Source organism: Pristiophorus japonicus, unplaced genomic scaffold (assembly GCF_044704955.1).
Source record: "Pristiophorus japonicus isolate sPriJap1 unplaced genomic scaffold, sPriJap1.hap1 HAP1_SCAFFOLD_508, whole genome shotgun sequence".
In the NCBI taxonomy this organism is placed as follows: Eukaryota; Metazoa; Chordata; class Chondrichthyes; family Pristiophoridae; genus Pristiophorus; species Pristiophorus japonicus.
In genome coordinates, this window is record NW_027254414.1 from 61461 (window position 1) to 81246 (window position 19786).

The following is a 19786-nucleotide window of genomic DNA, read 5'->3' on the forward strand; positions in this document are numbered from 1 at the left end:
CGGGGAGGTTTTTTGGGCAGTGCAGGGGGAGGTTTATAGGGCTGAAAAGGGGATGTTTATAGGGCAGTGTAGGGGAGGTTGAAAGGGCAGTGTAGGGGAGGTTTAGAGTGCATTGTAGGGGAGGTTTATAGGGCAGTGTAGGGGGAGGTTTATAGGGGAGTGCAGAGGAGGTTTTTGGGCAATGTAGGGGGAGGTTTATAGGGCAGTGTAGGGGAGGTTTATAGGGCAATGTAGGGGAGGTTTATTGGGCAGTGTCGGGGGAGGTTTATAGGGCAGTGTACGGGAGGTTTTCGGGAAGTGTAGGGGAGGTTTATAGGGCAGTGTAGGGGAGGTTTACAGGGCAGTGTAGGGGAGGTTTAAAGGGCAGTGTAGGGGAGATTTATAGGGCAGTGTGGGGGAGGTTTATAGGGCAGTGTAGGGGAGGTTTATAGTGTAGTGTAGGGGAGGTTTATCGGGCAGTGTAGGGGAGGTTGATAGGGCAGTGTAGGGGAGGTTTATTGGGCAGTATATGGGAGGTTTATAGGGCAGTGTAGGGGAGGTTTATCGGGCAGTGTAGGGAGGTTGATCGGGCAGTGTAGGGGAGGTTTATTGGGCAGTGCAGGGGAGGTTCAAAGGGCAGTGTAGGGGAGGTTGAAAGGGCAGTGTAGGGGAGGTTTATAGGGCATTGTAGGGGAGGTTTATAGGGCAGTGTAGGGGGAGGTTTACAGGGCAGTGTAGGGGAGGTTTATAGGGCAATGTAGGGGAGGTTTATAGGGCAGTGTAGGGGGAGGTTTATAGGGGAGTGTTGGGGGAGGTTTATATTGCAGTGTAGGGGAGGTTTATATGGCAGTGTAGGGGAGGTTTATAGGGCAGTGTAGGGGAGGTTTATAGGGCAGTGTCGGGGGAGGTTTATATGGCAGTGTAGGGGTAGGTTTATATGGCAGTGTAGGGGGAGGTTTATAGGGCAGTGTCGGGGAGGTTTTTTGGGCAGTGCAGGGGGAGGTTTATAGGGCTGAAAAGGGGATGTTTATAGGGCAGTGTAGGGGAGGTTGAAAGGGCAGTGTAGGGGAGGTTTAGAGTGCATTGTAGGGGAGGTTTATAGGGCAGTGTAGGGGGAGGTTTATAGGGCAGTGTAGGGGAGGTTTATAGGGCAATGTAGGGGAGGTTTATTGGGCAGTGTCGGGGGAGGTTTATAGGGCAGTGTACGGGAGGTTTTCGGGAAGTGTAGGGGAGGTTTACATGGCAGTCTGGGGAGGTTTATCGTGCAGTGTTGGGGTGGTTCATAGGGCAGTGTAGGAGAGGTTTATTGGGCAGTGTAGGGAGGTTTATAGGGCAGAGTAGGCGAGGATTATAGGGCAGTGTAGGGGGAGGTTTATGGGGCAGAGAAGGGGAGGTTTATAGGGCAGTGCCGGGGGAGGTTTATAGGGCAGTGTAGGGGAGGTTTATAGGGCAGTGTAGGGGGAGGTTTATGGGGCAGGGAAGGGGAGGTTTATAAGGCAGTGTAGGGGAAGTTTATCGGGCAGTGTAAGGGATGTTTACAGGGCAGTATAGGGGAGGTTCATAGGGCAGTGTCGGGGGAGGTTTATAGGGCAGTGTTGAGGTAGCTTTATTGGGCAGTGTCGGGGAGGTTTATCGTGCAGTGTAGGGGAGGTTTATAGTGCAGTGTAGGGGAGGTTTATCGGGCAGTGTAGGGGAGGTTTCTAGTGCAGTGTAGGGGAGGTTTACAGGGCAGTGTAGGGGAGGTTTAAAGGGCAGTGTAGGGGAGATTTATAGGGCAGTGTGGGGGAGGTTTATAGGGCAGTGTAGGGGAGGTTTATAGTGCAGTGTAGGGGAGGTTTATAGTGCAGTGTAGGGGAGGTTTATGGGGCAGGGAAGGGGAGGTTTATAGGGCAGTGTTGGGGAGGTTTTTTGGGCAATGTAGGGGAGGATTATAGGGCAGTGTAGGGGGAGGTTTATGGGGCAGAGAAGGGGAGGTTTATAGGGCAGTGTAGGGCCAGGTTTATAGGGCAGTGTAGAGGAGGTTTATAGGGCAGTGTCGGGGAGGTTTATCGGGCAGTGTAGAGGGAGCTTTATTGGGCAGTGTAGGGGAGGTTTATCGGGCAGTGTAGGGGAGGTTTATTGTGCAGTGTAGGGGAGGTTTATAGGGCATTGTAGGGGAGGTTGATAGGGCATTGTAGGGGAGGTTTATAGGGCAGTGTAGGGGAGGTTTATCGTGCAGTGTAGGGGAGGTTTATAGTGCAGTGTAGGGGAGGTTTATAGGGCATTGTCGAGGAGGTTTATAGGGCAGTGTAGGGGAGGTTGAAAGGGCCGTGTAGGGGAGGTTTATAGGGCAGTGCAGGGGAGATTTATAGGGCAGTGCAGGGGGAGGTTTATCGGGCAGTGTAGGGGAGGTTTATAGGGCAGTGCAGGAGGAGGTTTATAGGGCATTGTAGGAGAGATTGAAAGGGCAGTGTAGGGGGAGGTTTATAGGGGCGTGTAGAGGAAGTTTATAGGGCAGTATCGGGGAGGTTTATAGGGCAGTGTAGGGGAGTTTTATCGGGCATTGTACAGGAGGTTTATAGGACTGTGTAGGGGGAGGTTTATAGGGCTGTGTAGAGGAGGTTGAAAGGGCAGTGTCGGGGAGGTTTATAGGGCATTGTACGGGAGGTTTATAGGGCAGTGTAGGGGGAGGTTTATATGGCAGTGTAGGGGGAGGTTTATATGGCAGTGTAGGGGGAGGTTTATAGGGCAGTGTAGGGGAGGTTTATCGGGGAGTGTAGGGGAGGTTTATAGAGCAGTGTCGGGGGAGGTTTATAGGGCAGTGTAGGGGAAGGTTTATATGGCAGTGTAGGGGAAGGTTTATAGGGCAGTGTAGGGGGAGATTTATTAGGCAGTGTAGGGGAGGTTTATAAGGCAGTGCAGGGGGAGGTTTATAGGGCAGTGTAGGGGATGTTTATAGGGCAGTGTAGTGGAGGTTTATCGGGCAATGTAGGGGAGGTTTATAAGGCAGTGTAGGGGGAGGTTTATAGGGCAGTGTACGGGAGGTTTTCGGGAAGTGTAGGGGAGGTTTACATGGCAGTGTAGGGGAGGTTTATAGTGCAGTGTTGGGGTGGTTCATAGGGCAGTGTAGGGGAGGTTTATTGGGCAGTGTAGGGGAGGTTTATAGGGCAATGTAGGGGAGGTTTATTGGGCAGTGTAGTGGAGGTTTATAGGGCAGTGTAGGGGAGGTTTATAGGGCAATGTAGGGGAGGTTTATAGGGCAGTGTAGGGGAGGTTTATAGGGCAGTGTAGGGGAGGTTGAAAGGGCAGGTTTATTGGGCATTGTAGGGGAGGTTTATAGGGCAGTGCAGGGGGAGGTTTATCGGGCAGTGTAGGGGAGGTAGAAAGGGCAGTGTAGGGGAGGTTTATAGAGCATTGTAGGGGAGCTTTATAGGGCAGTGCAGGGGGAGGTTTATAGGGGAGTGTAGAGGAGGTATATAGGGCAGTGTAGGTGAGGTTTATAGGGCAGTGTAGGGGGAGGTTTATGGGGCAGGGAAGGGGAGGTTTATAGGGCAGTGTAGGGGAGGTTTATAGGGCAGTGTCGGGGAGGTTTATCGGGCAGTGTACGGGAGGTTTACAGGGCAGTGTATGGGAGTTTTATAGGACATTGTCGGGGAGGTTTATAGGGCAGTGTAGGGGGAGGTTTATATTGCAGTGTAGGGGAGGTTTACAGGGCAGTATGGGGGAGGTTATAGGGCAGTGTCGGACAGGTTTATAGTGCAGTTGTGGAGGAGGTTTATAGGGCAGTGTCAGGGAGGTTTATAGTGCAGTGTCGGGGAGGTTTATGGGGCAGTGTAGGGGAGGTCCAAAGGGCAGTGCAGGGGAGATTTATAGGGCAGTGTCGGGAAGGTTTATAGGGCATTGTAGGGGAGGTTTATAGGCCATTGTACGGGAGGTTTATAGGACATTGTCGGGGAGGTTTATAGGGCAGTGTAGGGGGAGGTTTATAGGGCAGTGTAGGGGTAGGTTTATATGGCAGTGTAGGGGGAGGTTTATAGGGCAGTGCAGGGGGATGTTTATATGGCAGTGTAGGGGGAGGTTTATAGGGCAGTGTAGGGGATGTTTATAGGGCAGTGTAGGGGAGGTTTATAGGGCAGTGTAGGGGAGGTTTATAGGGCATTGTAGGGTAGGTTTATAGGGCAATGTAGGGGAGGTTTATAGGGCAGTGTAGGGGAGGTTTATCGTGCAGTGTAGGGGAGGTTGAAAGGGCAGTGTAGGGGAGGTTTATAGGGCATTGTAGGGTAGGTTTATAGGGCAGTGTAGGGGGAGGTTTATAGGGGAGTGTAGGGGAGGTTTATAGTGCATTGTAGGGGAGGTTTATAGGGCAGTGTAGGGGAGGTTTATAGGGCAGTGTAGGGGAGATTTATAGGGCAGTGTAGGGGAGATTTATAGGGCATTGCAGGGGAGGTTTAAAGGGCAGTGTAGGGGAGGTTTATAGGGCAGTGTAGGGGAGGTTTATAGTGCAATGTAGGGGAGGTTTATAGGGCAGTGTAGGGGAGGTTTATAGGGCAGTGTAGGGGAGGTTTATAGTGCAATGTAGGGGAGGTTTATAGGGCAGTGTAGGGGAGGTTTATAGGGCAGTGTAGGGGAGATTTATAGGGCATTGCAGGGGAGGTTTAAAGGGCAGTGTAGGGGAGGTTTATAGGGCAGTGTAGGGGAGGTTTATAGTGCAATGTAGGGGAGGTTTATAGGGCAGTGTAGGGGAGATTTATAGGGCATTGCAGGGGAGGTTTAAAGGGCAGTGGAGGGGAGATTTATAGGGCAGTGTGGGGGAGGTTTATAGGGCAGTGTAGGGGTGGTTTATCGTGCAGTGTAGGGGAGGTTGAAAGGGCAGTGTAGGGGAGGTTTATAGTGCATTGTAGAGGAGGTTTATAGGGCAGTGCAGGGGGAGGTTTATCGGGCAGTGTTGGGGTGAGGTTTATAGGGCAGTGTAGGGGAGGTTTATAGGGCAGTGCAGGGGAGGTTGATGGGGCAGTGCAGGGGGAGGTTTATATGGCACTGTAGTGGGAGGTTTATATGGCAGTGTAGGGGGAGGTTTATAGGGCAGTGTCGGGGATGTTTATAGGGCAGTGTAGGGGAGGTTTATAGGGCAGTGTCGGGGAGGTTTATAGGGCAGTGTAGGGGAGGTTTATAGGGCATTGTAGGGGAGGTTTATAGGGCAGTGTAGGGGGAGGTTTATGGGGGCGTGTAGAGGAGGTTTATAGGGCAGTGTACGGGAGGTTTATAGGGCAGTGTACGGGAGGTTTATAGGGCAGTGAAGGGGAGGTTTATAGGGCAGTGTAGGGGAGGTTTGAAGGCCAATGTAGGGGAGGTTTGTAGGGCAATGTAGGGGAGGTTTATAGGGCAGTGTAGGGGAGGTTCAGAGGGCAGTGTCGGGGAGGTTTATAGGGCAATGTAGGGGAGGTTTATTGGGCAGTGTCGGGGGAGGTTTATAGGGCAGTGTACGGGAGGTTTTCGGGAAGTGTAGGGGAGGTTTATAGGGCAGTGTAGGGGAGGTTTACAGGGCAGTGTAGGGGAGGTTTAAAGGGCAGTGTAGGGGAGATTTATAGGGCAGTGTGGGGGAGGTTTATAGGGCAGTGTAGGGGAGGTTTATAGTGTAGTGTAGGGGAGGTTTATCGGGCAGTGTAGGGGAGGTTGATAGGGCAGTGTAGGGGAGGTTTATTGGGCAGTATATGGGAGGTTTATAGGGCAGTGTAGGGGAGGTTTATCGGGCAGTGTAGGGAGGTTGATCGGGCAGTGTAGGGGAGGTTTATTGGGCAGTGCAGGGGAGGTTCAAAGGGCAGTGTAGGGGAGGTTGAAAGGGCAGTGTAGGGGAGGTTTATAGGGCATTGTAGGGGAGGTTTATAGGGCAGTGTAGGGGGAGGTTTACAGGGCAGTGTAGGGGAGGTTTATAGGGCAATGTAGGGGAGGTTTATAGGGCAGTGTAGGGGGAGGTTTATAGGGGAGTGTTGGGGGAGGTTTATATTGCAGTGTAGGGGAGGTTTATATGGCAGTGTAGGGGAGGTTTATAGGGCAGTGTAGGGGAGGTTTATAGGGCAGTGTCGGGGGAGGTTTATATGGCAGTGTAGGGGTAGGTTTATATGGCAGTGTAGGGGGAGATTTATAGGGCAGTGTGGGGGAGGTTTATAGGGCAGTGTAGGGGAGGTTTATAGTGCAGTGTAGGGGAGGTTTATCGGGCAGTGTAGGGGAGGTTGATAGGGCAGTGTAGGGGAGGTTTATTGGGCAGTATATGGGAGGTTTATTGGGCAGTGTAGGGGAGGTTTATCGGGCAGTGTAGGGAGGTTGATCGGGCAGTGTAGGGGAGGTTTATTGGGCAGTGCAGGGGAGGTTCAAAGGGCAGTGTAGGGGAGGTTGAAAGGGCAGTGTAGGGGAGGTTTATAGGGCATTGTAGGGGAGGTTTATAGGGCAGTGTAGGGGGAGGTTTACAGGGCAGTGTAGGGGAGGTTTATAGGGCAATGTAGGGGAGGTTTATAGGGCAGTGTAGGGGGAGGTTTATAGGGGAGTGTTGGGGGAGGTTTATATTGCAGTGTAGGGGAGGTTTATATGGCAGTGTAGGGGAGGTTTATAGGGCAGTGTAGGGGAGGTTTATAGGGCAGTGTCGGGGGAGGTTTATATGGCAGTGTAGGGGTAGGTTTATATGGCAGTGTCGGGGAGGTTTTTTGGGCAGTGCAGGGGGAGGTTTATAGGGCTGAAAAGGGGATGTTTATAGGGCAGTGTAGGGGAGGTTGAAAGGGCAGTGTAGGGGAGGTTTAGAGTGCATTGTAGGGGAGGTTTATAGGGCAGTGTAGGGGGAGGTTTATAGGGGAGTGCAGAGGAGGTTTTTGGGCAATGTAGGGGGAGGTTTATAGGGCAGTGTAGGGGAGGTTTATAGGGCAATGTAGGGGAGGTTTATTGGGCAGTGTCGGGGGAGGTTTATAGGGCAGTGTACGGGAGGTTTTCGGGAAGTGTAGGGGAGGTTTATAGGGCAGTGTAGGGGAGGTTTATAGGGCAATGTAGGGGAGGTTTACAGGGCAGTGTAGGGGAGGTTTAAAGGGCAGTGTAGGGGAGATTTATAGGGCAGTGTGGGGGAGGTTTATAGGGCAGTGTAGGGGAGGTTTATAGTGTAGTGTAGGGGAGGTTTATCGGGCAGTGTAGGGGAGGTTGATAGGGCAGTGTAGGGGAGGTTTATTGGGCAGTATATGGGAGGTTTATAGGGCAGTGTAGGGGAGGTTTATCGGGCAGTGTAGGGAGGTTGATCGGGCAGTGTAGGGGAGGTTTATTGGGCAGTGCAGGGGAGGTTCAAAGGGCAGTGTAGGGGAGGTTGAAAGGGCAGTGTAGGGGAGGTTTATAGGGCATTGTAGGGGAGGTTTATAGGGCAGTGTAGGGGGAGGTTTACAGGGCAGTGTAGGGGAGGTTTATAGGGCAATGTAGGGGAGGTTTATAGGGCAGTGTAGGGGGAGGTTTATAGGGGAGTGTTGGGGGAGGTTTATATTGCAGTGTAGGGGAGGTTTATATGGCAGTGTAGGGGAGGTTTATAGGGCAGTGTAGGGGAGGTTTATAGGGCAGTGTCGGGGGAGGTTTATATGGCAGTGTAGGGGTAGGTTTATATGGCAGTGTAGGGGGAGGTTTATAGGGCAGTGTCGGGGAGGTTTTTTGGGCAGTGCAGGGGGAGGTTTATAGGGCTGAAAAGGGGATGTTTATAGGGCAGTGTAGGGGAGGTTGAAAGGGCAGTGTAGGGGAGGTTTAGAGTGCATTGTAGGGGAGGTTTATAGGGCAGTGTAGGGGGAGGTTTATAGGGCAGTGTAGGGGAGGTTTATAGGGCAATGTAGGGGAGGTTTATTGGGCAGTGTCGGGGGAGGTTTATAGGGCAGTGTACGGGAGGTTTTCGGGAAGTGTAGGGGAGGTTTACATGGCAGTCTGGGGAGGTTTATCGTGCAGTGTTGGGGTGGTTCATAGGGCAGTGTAGGAGAGGTTTATTGGGCAGTGTAGGGAGGTTTATAGGGCAGAGTAGGCGAGGATTATAGGGCAGTGTAGGGGGAGGTTTATGGGGCAGAGAAGGGGAGGTTTATAGGGCAGTGCCGGGGGAGGTTTATAGGGCAGTGTAGGGGAGGTTTATAGGGCAGTGTAGGGGGAGGTTTATGGGGCAGGGAAGGGGAGGTTTATAAGGCAGTGTAGGGGAAGTTTATCGGGCAGTGTAAGGGATGTTTACAGGGCAGTATAGGGGAGGTTCATAGGGCAGTGTCGGGGGAGGTTTATAGGGCAGTGTTGAGGTAGCTTTATTGGGCAGTGTCGGGGAGGTTTATCGTGCAGTGTAGGGGAGGTTTATAGTGCAGTGTAGGGGAGGTTTATCGGGCAGTGTAGGGGAGGTTTCTAGTGCAGTGTAGGGGAGGTTTACAGGGCAGTGTAGGGGAGGTTTAAAGGGCAGTGTAGGGGAGATTTATAGGGCAGTGTGGGGGAGGTTTATAGGGCAGTGTAGGGGAGGTTTATAGTGCAGTGTAGGGGAGGTTTATAGTGCAGTGTAGGGGAGGTTTATGGGGCAGGGAAGGGGAGGTTTATAGGGCAGTGTTGGGGAGGTTTTTTGGGCAATGTAGGGGAGGATTATAGGGCAGTGTAGGGGGAGGTTTATGGGGCAGAGAAGGGGAGGTTTATAGGGCAGTGTAGGGCCAGGTTTATAGGGCAGTGTAGAGGAGGTTTATAGGGCAGTGTCGGGGAGGTTTATCGGGCAGTGTAGAGGGAGCTTTATTGGGCAGTGTAGGGGAGGTTTATCGGGCAGTGTAGGGGAGGTTTATTGTGCAGTGTAGGGGAGGTTTATAGGGCATTGTAGGGGAGGTTGATAGGGCATTGTAGGGGAGGTTTATAGGGCAGTGTAGGGGAGGTTTATCGTGCAGTGTAGGGGAGGTTTATAGTGCAGTGTAGGGGAGGTTTATAGGGCATTGTCGAGGAGGTTTATAGGGCAGTGTAGGGGAGGTTGAAAGGGCCGTGTAGGGGAGGTTTATAGGGCAGTGCAGGGGAGATTTATAGGGCAGTGCAGGGGGAGGTTTATCGGGCAGTGTAGGGGAGGTTTATAGGGCAGTGCAGGAGGAGGTTTATAGGGCATTGTAGGAGAGATTGAAAGGGCAGTGTAGGGGGAGGTTTATAGGGGCGTGTAGAGGAAGTTTATAGGGCAGTATCGGGGAGGTTTATAGGGCAGTGTAGGGGAGTTTTATCGGGCATTGTACAGGAGGTTTATAGGACTGTGTAGGGGGAGGTTTATAGGGCTGTGTAGAGGAGGTTGAAAGGGCAGTGTCGGGGAGGTTTATAGGGCATTGTACGGGAGGTTTATAGGGCAGTGTAGGGGGAGGTTTATATGGCAGTGTAGGGGGAGGTTTATATGGCAGTGTAGGGGGAGGTTTATAGGGCAGTGTAGGGGAGGTTTATCGGGGAGTGTAGGGGAGGTTTATAGAGCAGTGTCGGGGGAGGTTTATAGGGCAGTGTAGGGGAAGGTTTATATGGCAGTGTAGGGGAAGGTTTATAGGGCAGTGTAGGGGGAGATTTATTAGGCAGTGTAGGGGAGGTTTATAAGGCAGTGCAGGGGGAGGTTTATAGGGCAGTGTAGGGGATGTTTATAGGGCAGTGTAGTGGAGGTTTATCGGGCAATGTAGGGGAGGTTTATAAGGCAGTGTAGGGGGAGGTTTATAGGGCAGTGTACGGGAGGTTTTCGGGAAGTGTAGGGGAGGTTTACATGGCAGTGTAGGGGAGGTTTATAGTGCAGTGTTGGGGTGGTTCATAGGGCAGTGTAGGGGAGGTTTATTGGGCAGTGTAGGGGAGGTTTATAGGGCAATGTAGGGGAGGTTTATTGGGCAGTGTAGTGGAGGTTTATAGGGCAGTGTAGGGGAGGTTTATAGGGCAATGTAGGGGAGGTTTATAGGGCAGTGTAGGGGAGGTTTATAGGGCAGTGTAGGGGAGGTTGAAAGGGCAGGTTTATTGGGCATTGTAGGGGAGGTTTATAGGGCAGTGCAGGGGGAGGTTTATCGGGCAGTGTAGGGGAGGTAGAAAGGGCAGTGTAGGGGAGGTTTATAGAGCATTGTAGGGGAGCTTTATAGGGCAGTGCAGGGGGAGGTTTATAGGGGAGTGTAGAGGAGGTATATAGGGCAGTGTAGGTGAGGTTTATAGGGCAGTGTAGGGGGAGGTTTATGGGGCAGGGAAGGGGAGGTTTATAGGGCAGTGTAGGGGAGGTTTATAGGGCAGTGTCGGGGAGGTTTATCGGGCAGTGTACGGGAGGTTTACAGGGCAGTGTATGGGAGTTTTATAGGACATTGTCGGGGAGGTTTATAGGGCAGTGTAGGGGGAGGTTTATATTGCAGTGTAGGGGAGGTTTACAGGGCAGTATGGGGGAGGTTATAGGGCAGTGTCGGACAGGTTTATAGTGCAGTTGTGGAGGAGGTTTATAGGGCAGTGTCAGGGAGGTTTATAGTGCAGTGTCGGGGAGGTTTATGGGGCAGTGTAGGGGAGGTCCAAAGGGCAGTGCAGGGGAGATTTATAGGGCAGTGTCGGGAAGGTTTATAGGGCATTGTAGGGGAGGTTTATAGGCCATTGTACGGGAGGTTTATAGGACATTGTCGGGGAGGTTTATAGGGCAGTGTAGGGGGAGGTTTATAGGGCAGTGTAGGGGTAGGTTTATATGGCAGTGTAGGGGGAGGTTTATAGGGCAGTGCAGGGGGATGTTTATATGGCAGTGTAGGGGGAGGTTTATAGGGCAGTGTAGGGGATGTTTATAGGGCAGTGTAGGGGAGGTTTATAGGGCAGTGTAGGGGAGGTTTATAGGGCATTGTAGGGTAGGTTTATAGGGCAATGTAGGGGAGGTTTATAGGGCAGTGTAGGGGAGGTTTATCGTGCAGTGTAGGGGAGGTTGAAAGGGCAGTGTAGGGGAGGTTTATAGGGCATTGTAGGGTAGGTTTATAGGGCAGTGTAGGGGGAGGTTTATAGGGGAGTGTAGGGGAGGTTTATAGTGCATTGTAGGGGAGGTTTATAGGGCAGTGTAGGGGAGGTTTATAGGGCAGTGTAGGGGAGATTTATAGGGCAGTGTAGGGGAGATTTATAGGGCATTGCAGGGGAGGTTTAAAGGGCAGTGTAGGGGAGGTTTATAGGGCAGTGTAGGGGAGGTTTATAGTGCAATGTAGGGGAGGTTTATAGGGCAGTGTAGGGGAGGTTTATAGGGCAGTGTAGGGGAGGTTTATAGTGCAATGTAGGGGAGGTTTATAGGGCAGTGTAGGGGAGGTTTATAGGGCAGTGTAGGGGAGATTTATAGGGCATTGCAGGGGAGGTTTAAAGGGCAGTGTAGGGGAGGTTTATAGGGCAGTGTAGGGGAGGTTTATAGTGCAATGTAGGGGAGGTTTATAGGGCAGTGTAGGGGAGATTTATAGGGCATTGCAGGGGAGGTTTAAAGGGCAGTGGAGGGGAGATTTATAGGGCAGTGTGGGGGAGGTTTATAGGGCAGTGTAGGGGAGGTTTATCGTGCAGTGTAGGGGAGGTTGAAAGGGCAGTGTAGGGGAGGTTTATAGTGCATTGTAGAGGAGGTTTATAGGGCAGTGCAGGGGGAGGTTTATCGGGCAGTGTTGGGGTGAGGTTTATAGGGCAGTGTAGGGGAGGTTTATAGGGCAGTGCAGGGGAGGTTGATGGGGCAGTGCAGGGGGAGGTTTATATGGCACTGTAGTGGGAGGTTTATATGGCAGTGTAGGGGGAGGTTTATAGGGCAGTGTCGGGGATGTTTATAGGGCAGTGTAGGGGAGGTTTATAGGGCAGTGTCGGGGAGGTTTATAGGGCAGTGTAGGGGAGGTTTATAGGGCATTGTAGGGGAGGTTTATAGGGCAGTGTAGGGGGAGGTTTATGGGGGCGTGTAGAGGAGGTTTATAGGGCAGTGTACGGGAGGTTTATAGGGCAGTGTACGGGAGGTTTATAGGGCAGTGAAGGGGAGGTTTATAGGGCAGTGTAGGGGAGGTTTGAAGGCCAATGTAGGGGAGGTTTGTAGGGCAATGTAGGGGAGGTTTATAGGGCAGTGTAGGGGAGGTTCAGAGGGCAGTGTCGGGGAGGTTTATAGGGCAATGTAGGGGAGGATTATAGGGCAGTGTAGGGGGAGGTTTATGGGGCAGGGAAGGGGAGGTTTATAGGGCAGTGTAGGGGAGGTTTATAGGGCAGTGTCGGGGAGGTTTATAGGGCAGTGTAGGGGGAGGTTTATGGGGCAGGGAAGGGGAGGTTTATAGGGCAGTGTAGGGGAGGTTTATAGGGCAGTGTCGGGGAGGTTTATCGGGCTGTGTACGGGAGGTTTATAGGGCAGTGTATGGGAGTTTTATAGGGCAGTGTAGGGGGAGGTTTATAGGGCAGTGTAGTGGTGGTTTATCGGGCAGTGTAGAGGGAGCTTTATTGGGCTGTGTCGGGGAGGTTTATAATGCAGTGCAGGGGAGGTTTATAGTGCAGTGTAGGGGAGGTTTATATTGCAGTGTAGGGGAGGTTTATAGGGCAATGTAGGGGAGGTTTATAGGGCAGTGTAGGGGAGGTTTATAGGGCAGTGTAGGGGAGGTTTATAGGGCAATGTAGGGGAGGTTTATAGGGCAGTGTAGGGGAGGTTTATCGTGCAGTGTAGGGGAGGTTGAAAGGGCAGTGTAGGGGAGGTTTATAGGGCATTGTAGGGTAGGTTTATAGGGCAGTGTAGGGGGAGGTTTATAGGGGAGTGTAGGGGAGGTTTATAGTGCAATGTAGGGGAGGTTTATAGGGCAGTGTAGGGGAGGTTTATAGGGCAGTGTAGGGGAGATTTATAGGGCAGTGTAGGGGAGATTTATAGGGCATTGCAGGGGAGGTTTAAAGGGCAGTGGAGGGGAGATTTATAGGGCAGTGTGGGGGAGGTTTATAGGGCAGTGTAGGGGAGGTTTATCGTGCATTGTAGAGGAGGTTTATAGGGCAGTGCAGGGGGAGGTTTATTGGGCAGTGTTGGGGTGAGGTTTATAGGGCAGTGTAGGGGAGGTTTATAGGGCAGTGCAGGGGAGGTTGATGGGGCAGTGCAGGGGGAGGTTTATATGGCACTGTAGTGGGAGGTTTATATGGCAGTGTAGGGGGAGGTTTATCGGGCATGTAGGGGAGGTTTATAGGGCAGTGCAGGAGGAGGTTTATAGGGCAGTGTCGGGGATGTTTACAGGGCAGTGTAGGGGAGGTTTATAGGGCAGTGTCGGGGAGGTTTATAGGGCAGTGTAGGGGAGGTTTATAGGGCATTGTAGGGGAGGTTTATAGGGCAGTGTAGGGGGAGGTTTATGGGGGCGTGTAGAGGAGGTTTATAGGGCATTGTACGGGAGGTTTATAGGGCAGTGTACGGGAGGTTTATAGGGCAGTGAAGGGGAGGTTTATAGGGCAGTGTAGGGGAGGTTTGAAGGCCAATGTAGGGGAGGTTTGTAGGGCAATGTAGGGGAGGTTTATAGGGCAGTGTAGGGGAGGTTCAGAGGGCAGTGTCGGGGAGATTTATAGGGCAATGTAGGGGAGGATTATAGGGCAGTGTAGGGGGAGGTTTATGGGGCAGGGAAGGGGAGGATTATAGGGCAGTGTAGGGGAGGTTTATAGGGCAGTGTCGGGGAGGTTTATAGGGCAGTGTAGGGGGAGGTTTATGGGGCAGGGAAGGGGAGGTTTATAGGGCAGTGTAGGGGAGGTTTATAGGGCAGTGTCGGGGAGGTTTATCGGGCTGTGTACGGGAGGTTTATAGGGCAGTGTATGGGAGTTTTATAGGGCAGTGTAGGGGGAGGTTTATAGGGCAGTGTAGTGGTGGTTTATCGGGCAGTGTAGAGGGAGCTTTATTGGGCTGTGTCGGGGAGGCTTATAATGCAGTGCAGGGGAGGTTTATAGTGCAGTGTAGGGGAGGTTTATATTGCAGTGTAGGGGAGGTTTACAGGGCAGTGTAGAGGAGGTCTAAAGTGCAATGTAGGGGAGGTTTATCGGGCAGTGTCGGGGACGTTTATTGGGCATTGTACGGGAGGTTTATAGGACAGTGTCGGGGGAGGTTTATAGGGCAGTGTAGGGGAGGTTTATTGGGCATTGTACGCGAGGTTTATAGGACAGTGTAGGGGGAGGTTTATAGGGCAGTGTAGGGGAGGTTGAAAGGGCAGTGTAGGAGAGGTTTATAGGGCATTGTAGGGGAGGTTTATAGGACATTGTACGGGAGGTTTATAGGGCAGTGTCGGGGGAGTTTTATGGGGCAGTGTAGGGGAGGTTTATAGGGCAATGTAGTGGAGGATTATAGGGCAGTGTAGGGGGAGGTTTATGGGGCAGAGAAGGGGAGGTTTATAGGGCAGTGTAGGGGGAGGTTTATGGGGCATGGAAGGGGAGGTTTATAGGGCAGTGTAGAGGAGGTTTATAGGGCAATGTAGGGGAGGATTATAGGGCAGTGTAGGGGAGGTTTATCGTGCAGTGTAGGGGAGGTTGAAAGGGCAGTGTAGGGGATGTTTATAGGGCATTGTAGGGTAGGTTTATAGGGCAGTGTAGGGGGAGGTTTATAGGGGAGTGTAGGGGAGGTTTATAGTGCAATGTAGGGGAGGTTTATAGGGCAGTGTAGGGGAGGTTTATAGGGCAGTGTAGGGGAAATTTATAGGGCAGTGTAGGGGAGATTTATAGGGCATTGCAGGTGAGGTTTAAAGGGCAGTGTAGGGGAGGTTTATAGGGCAGTGTAGGGGAGGTTTATAGGGCAGTGTAGGGGAGATTTATAGGGCATTGCAGGGGAGGTTTAAAGGGCAGTGGAGGGGAGATTTATAGGGCAGTGTGGGGGAGGTTTATAGGGCAGTGTAGGGGAGGTTTATCGTGCAGTGTAGGGGAGGTTGAAAGGTCAGTGTAGGGGAGGTTTATAGTGCATTGTAGAGGAGGTTTATAGGGCAGTGCAGGGGGAGGTTTATCGGGCAGTGTTGGGGTGAGGTTTATAGGGCAGTGTAGGGGAGGTTTATAGGGCAGTGCAGGGGAGGTTGATGGGGCAGTGCAGGGGGAGGTTTATATGGCACTGTAGTGGGAGGTTTATATGGCAGTGTCGGGGGAGGTTTATCGGGCATGTAGGGGAGGTTTATAGGGCAGTGCAGGAGGAGGTTTATAGGGCAGTGTCGGGGATGTTTATAGGGCAGTGTAGGGGAGGTTTATAGGGCAGTGTCGGGGAGGTTTATAGGGCAGTGTAGGGGAGGTTTATAGGGCATTGTAGGGGAGGTTTATAGGGCAGTGTAGGGGGAGGTTTATGGGGGCGTGTAGAGGAGGTTTATCGGGCAGTGTACGGGAGGTTTATAGGGCAGTGTACGGGAGGTTTATAGGGCAGTGAAGGGGAGGTTTATAGGGCAGTGTAGGGGAGGTTTGAAGGCCAATGTAGGGGAGGTTTGTAGGGCAATGTAGGGGAGGTTTATAGGGCAGTGTAGGGGAGGTTCAGAGGGCAGTGTCGGGGAGGTTTATAGGGCAATGTAGGGGAGGATTATAGGGCAGTGTAGGGGGAGGTTTATGGGGCAGGGAAGGGGAGGTTTATAGGGCAGTGTAGGGGAGGTTTATAGGACAGTGTCGGGGAGGTTTATAGGGCAGTGTAGGGGGAGGTTTATGGGGCAGGGAAGGGGAGGTTTATAGGGCACTGTAGGGGAGGTTTATAGGGCAGTGTCGGGGAGGTTTACAGGGCAGTGTAGAGGAGGTCTAAAGTGCAATGTAGGGGAGGTTTATCGGGCAGTGTCGGGGACGTTTATTGGGCATTGTACAGGAGGTTTATAGGACAGTGTCGGGGGAGGTTTATAGGGCAGTGTAGGGGAGGTTTATTGGGCATTGTACGGGAGGTTTATAGGACAGTGTAGGGGGAGGTTTATGGGGCAGATAAGGGGAGGTTTATAGGGCAATGTAGTGGAGGATTATAGGGCAGTGTAGGGGGAGGTTTATGGGGCAGATAAGGGGAGGTTTATAGGGCAGTGTAGGGGGAGGTTTATGGGGCATGGAAGGGGAGGTTTATATGGCAGTGTAGAGGAGGTTTATAGGGCAGTGTACGGGAGGTTTATAGGGCAGTGTCGGGGGAGATTTATGGGGCAGGGAAGGGGAGGTTTATCGGGCAGTGTAGAGGGAGATTTATTGGGCAGTGTCGGGGACGTTTCTAGTGCAGTGTAGGGGAGGTTTATATTGCAGTGTCGGGGAGGTTTATAGGGCAGTGCAGGGGGAGGTTTATAGGGCAGTGTAGTGGAGGTAGAAAGGGCAGTGGAGGGGAGGTTTATATGGCAGTGCAGGGGAAGTTTATAGGGCAGTGCAGGGGGAGGTTTATCGGGCAGTGTAGGGGAGGTTTATAGGGCATTGTAGGGGAGGTTTTAGGGCAGTGTAGGGGGAGGTTTATAGGGCAGTGTAGGGGGAGGTTTATATGGCAGTGTAGGGGTAGGTTTATATGGTAGTGTAGGGGGAGGTTTATAGGGCAGTGTCGGGGAGGTTTATAGGGCAGTGTAGGGGAGGTTTACAGGGCAGTGTTGGGGAGGTTTATAGGGCAGTGTAGTGGAGGTTTTTGAGTAGTATAGGGGTGATTTATAGTGCAGTGTAGAGGAGGTTTATAGGGCAGTGTAGGGGAGGTTGATAGGGCAGTGTAGGGGAGGTTTATTGGGCAGTATATGGGAGGTTTATAGGGCAGTGTAGGGGAGGTTTATCGGGCAGTGTAGGGAGGTTGATCGGGCAGTGTAGGGGAGGTTTATAGGGCAGTGTAGGGGAGGTTTATAGGGCAGTGCAGGGGGAGGTTTATAGGGCTGAAAAGGGGATGTTTATAGGGCAGTGTAGGGGAGGTTGAAAGGGCAGTGTAGGGGAGGTTTATAGGGCAGTGTAGGGGGAGGTTTATAGGGGAGTGTTGGGGGAGGTTTATATTGCAGTGTAGGGGAGGTTTATAGGGCAGTGTAGGGGGAGGTTTATAGGGGAGTGTTGGGGTAGGTTTATATTGCAGTGTAGGGGAGGTTTATATGGCAGTGTAGGGGAGGTTTATAGGGCAGTGTAGGGGAGGTTTATAGGGCAGTGTCGGGGGAGGTTTATATGGCAGTGTAGGGGGAGGTTTATAGGGCAGTGTAGGGGAGGTTTATAGGGCAGTGCAGGGGGAGGTTTATTGGGCTGAAAAGGGGATGTTTATAGGGCAGTGTAGGGGAGGTTGAAAGGGCAGTGTAGGGGAGGTTTAGAGTGCATTGTAGGGGAGGTTTATAGGGCAGTGTAGGGGGAGGTTTATAGGGGAGTGCAGAGGAGGTTTTTGGGCAATGTAGGGGAGGTTTATAGGGCAGTGTCGGGGGAGGTTTATAGGGCAGTGTACGGGAGGTTTTCGGGAAGTGTAGGGGAGGTTTACATGGCAGTCTGGGGAGGTTTATAGGGCAGAGTAGGCGAGGATTATAGGGCAGTGTAGGGGGAGGTTTATGGGGCAGAGAAGGGGAGGTTTATAGGGCAGTGTAGGGGGAGGTTTATGGGGCATGGAAGGGGAGGTTTATATGGCAGTGTAGAGGAGGTTTATAGGGCAATGTAGGGGAGGATTATAGGGCAGTGTAGGGGAGGTTAAAAGGGCAATGTAGGGGAGGATTATAGGGCAGTGTCGGGGGAGGTTTATGGGGCATGGACGGGGAGGTTTATAGGGCAGTGCAGGGGGAGGTTTATAGGGCAGTGTAGTGGAGGTAGAAAGGGCAGTGGAAGGGAGGTTTATCGGGCAGTGTAGGGGAGGTTTATCGGGCAGTGTAAGGGATGTTTACAGGGCAGTATAGGGGAGGTTTATCGGGCAGTGTAGGGGAGGTTTATAGGGCAGTGTAGGGGAGGTTTATCGGGCAGTGTAGGGGAGGTTTATAGGGCAGTGTAGGGGAGGTTTCTAGTGCAGTGTAGGGGAGGTTTACAGGGCAGTGTAGGGGAGGTTTAAAGGGCAGTGTAGGGGAGATTTATAGGGCAGTGTGGGGGAGGTTTATAGGGCAGTGTAGGGGAGGTTTATAGTGCAGTTTAGGGGAGGTTTATCGGGCAGTGTAGGGGAGGTTGATAGGGCAGTGTAGGGGAGGTTTATTGGGCAGTATATGGGAGGTTTATAGGGCAGTGTAGGGGAGGTTTATCGGGCAGTGTAGGGAGGTTGATCGGGCAGTGTAGGGGAGGTTTATTGGGCAGTGCAGGGGAGGTTCAAAGGGCAGTGTAGGGGAGGTTGAAAGGGCAGTGTAGGGGAGGTTGAAAGGGCAGTGTAGGGGAGGTTTATAGGGCATTGTAGGGGAGGTTTATAGGGCAGTGTAGGGGGAGGGTTACAGGGCAGTGTAGGGGAGGTTTATAGGGCAATGTAGGGGAGGTTTATAGGGCAGTGTAGGGGGAGGTTTATAGGGGAGTGTTTGGGGAGGTTTATATTGCAGTGTAGGGGAGGTTTATATGGCAGTGTAGGGGAGGTTTATAGGGCAATGTAGGGGAGGTTTATAGGGCAGTGTCGGGGGAGGTTTATATGGCAGTGTAGGGGGAGGTTTATATGGCAGTGTAGGGGGAGGTTTATAGGGCAGTGTAGGGGGAGGTTTATAGGGCAGTGCAGGGGGAGGTTTATAGGGCAGTGTAGGGGGAGGTTTATAGGGGAGTGCAGGGGAGGTTTATAGGGCAGTGTAGGGGAGGTTGAAAGGGCAGTGTAGGGGAGGTTTAGAGTGCATTGTAGGGGAGGTTTATAGGGCAGTGTAGGGGGAGGTTTATAGGGGAGTGCAGGGGAGGTTTATAGGGCAGTGTAGGGGAGGTTTATAGGGCAATGTCGGGAGGTTCATTGGGCAGTGTAGAGGAGGTTTATGGGGCAATGTCGGGGGAGGTTTATAGGGCAGTGTCGGGGAGGTTTATAGGGCAGTGTATGGGAGGTTTATAGGGCAGTGTCGGGGAGGTTTATCGGGCAGTGTAGGGGAGGTTTATAGGGCAGTGTCGGGGAGGTTTATAGGGCAATGTAGGGGAGGTTTATAGGGCAGTGTAGGGGAGGTTTATAGGGCAGTGTCGGGGAGGTTTATAGGGCAGTGTAGGGGAGGTTTATAGGGCAGTGTAGGGGAGGTTTATAGGGCAGTGTCGGGGAGGTTTATAGTGCAGTGTAGGGGAGGTTTATAGGGCAGTGTATGGGAGGTTTATAGTGCAGTGTCGGGGAGGTTTATCGGGCAGTGTAGGGGAGGTTTATAGTGCAGTGTAGGGGATGTTTATAGGGCAGTGTCGGGGAGGTTTATAGGGCAGTGTAGGGGAGGTTTACAGGGCAGTGTAGGGGAGGTTTATAGGGCAGTGTACGGGATGTTTATAGGGCAGTGTAGGGGAGGTTTATCGTGCAGTGAAGGGGAGGTTTAAATTGCAGTGTAGGGGAGGTTTATAGCGCAGTGTAGGGGAGGTTTGTCGGGCAGTGTAGGAGAGGTTTATTGTGCAGTGTAGGGGAGGTTTATAGGGCAGTGTCGGGGAGGTTTATAGTGCAGTGTAGGGGATGTTTATAGGGCAGTGTAGGGGAGGTTTAAAGGGCAGTGTAGGGGAGGTTTATGGGGCAATGTCGGGGGAGGTTTCAAGGGCAGTGTAGGGGAGGTTTAAAGGGCAGTGTCGGGGGAGATTTGCTCACCGGTCTGGCTCCTGGTTAAGATGCGGACGGATGTTACCGTTGTGGGATCAGTTATTGCACCTCCCAGTCCTTCCCCCTTGGTCTCTCGGCGACTCTTTGTTCTGCTGCAGTTCTGCAGATAGAAGGAATTCTGCCCTGAGTTTGGTTTTGCATAAGGAGATTTTCCTCATTCGCCTCTGTCCCAGTTCTCAGTGATGTCACGACATGATGTCACTCAATGATGCCACTACATCATTCAAAAATGTCACATAGTGGTGTCGCTCA

At 52.2% G+C, this 19786-nt stretch overlaps 1 protein-coding gene across 1 annotated transcript in view; it reads right to left on the reverse strand.

The window, feature by feature from the left end:
• Positions 1-19786, reverse strand: part of LOC139253734 (zona pellucida-like domain-containing protein 1) — a 61145-nt gene that overhangs the window by 26087 nt on the left and 15272 nt on the right. The window contains exon 4 of the mRNA XM_070873522.1: positions 19523-19634. Coding sequence (XP_070729623.1) covers positions 19523-19634 — 112 coding nt within the window. The remainder of the gene's footprint in view (positions 1-19522; positions 19635-19786) is intronic.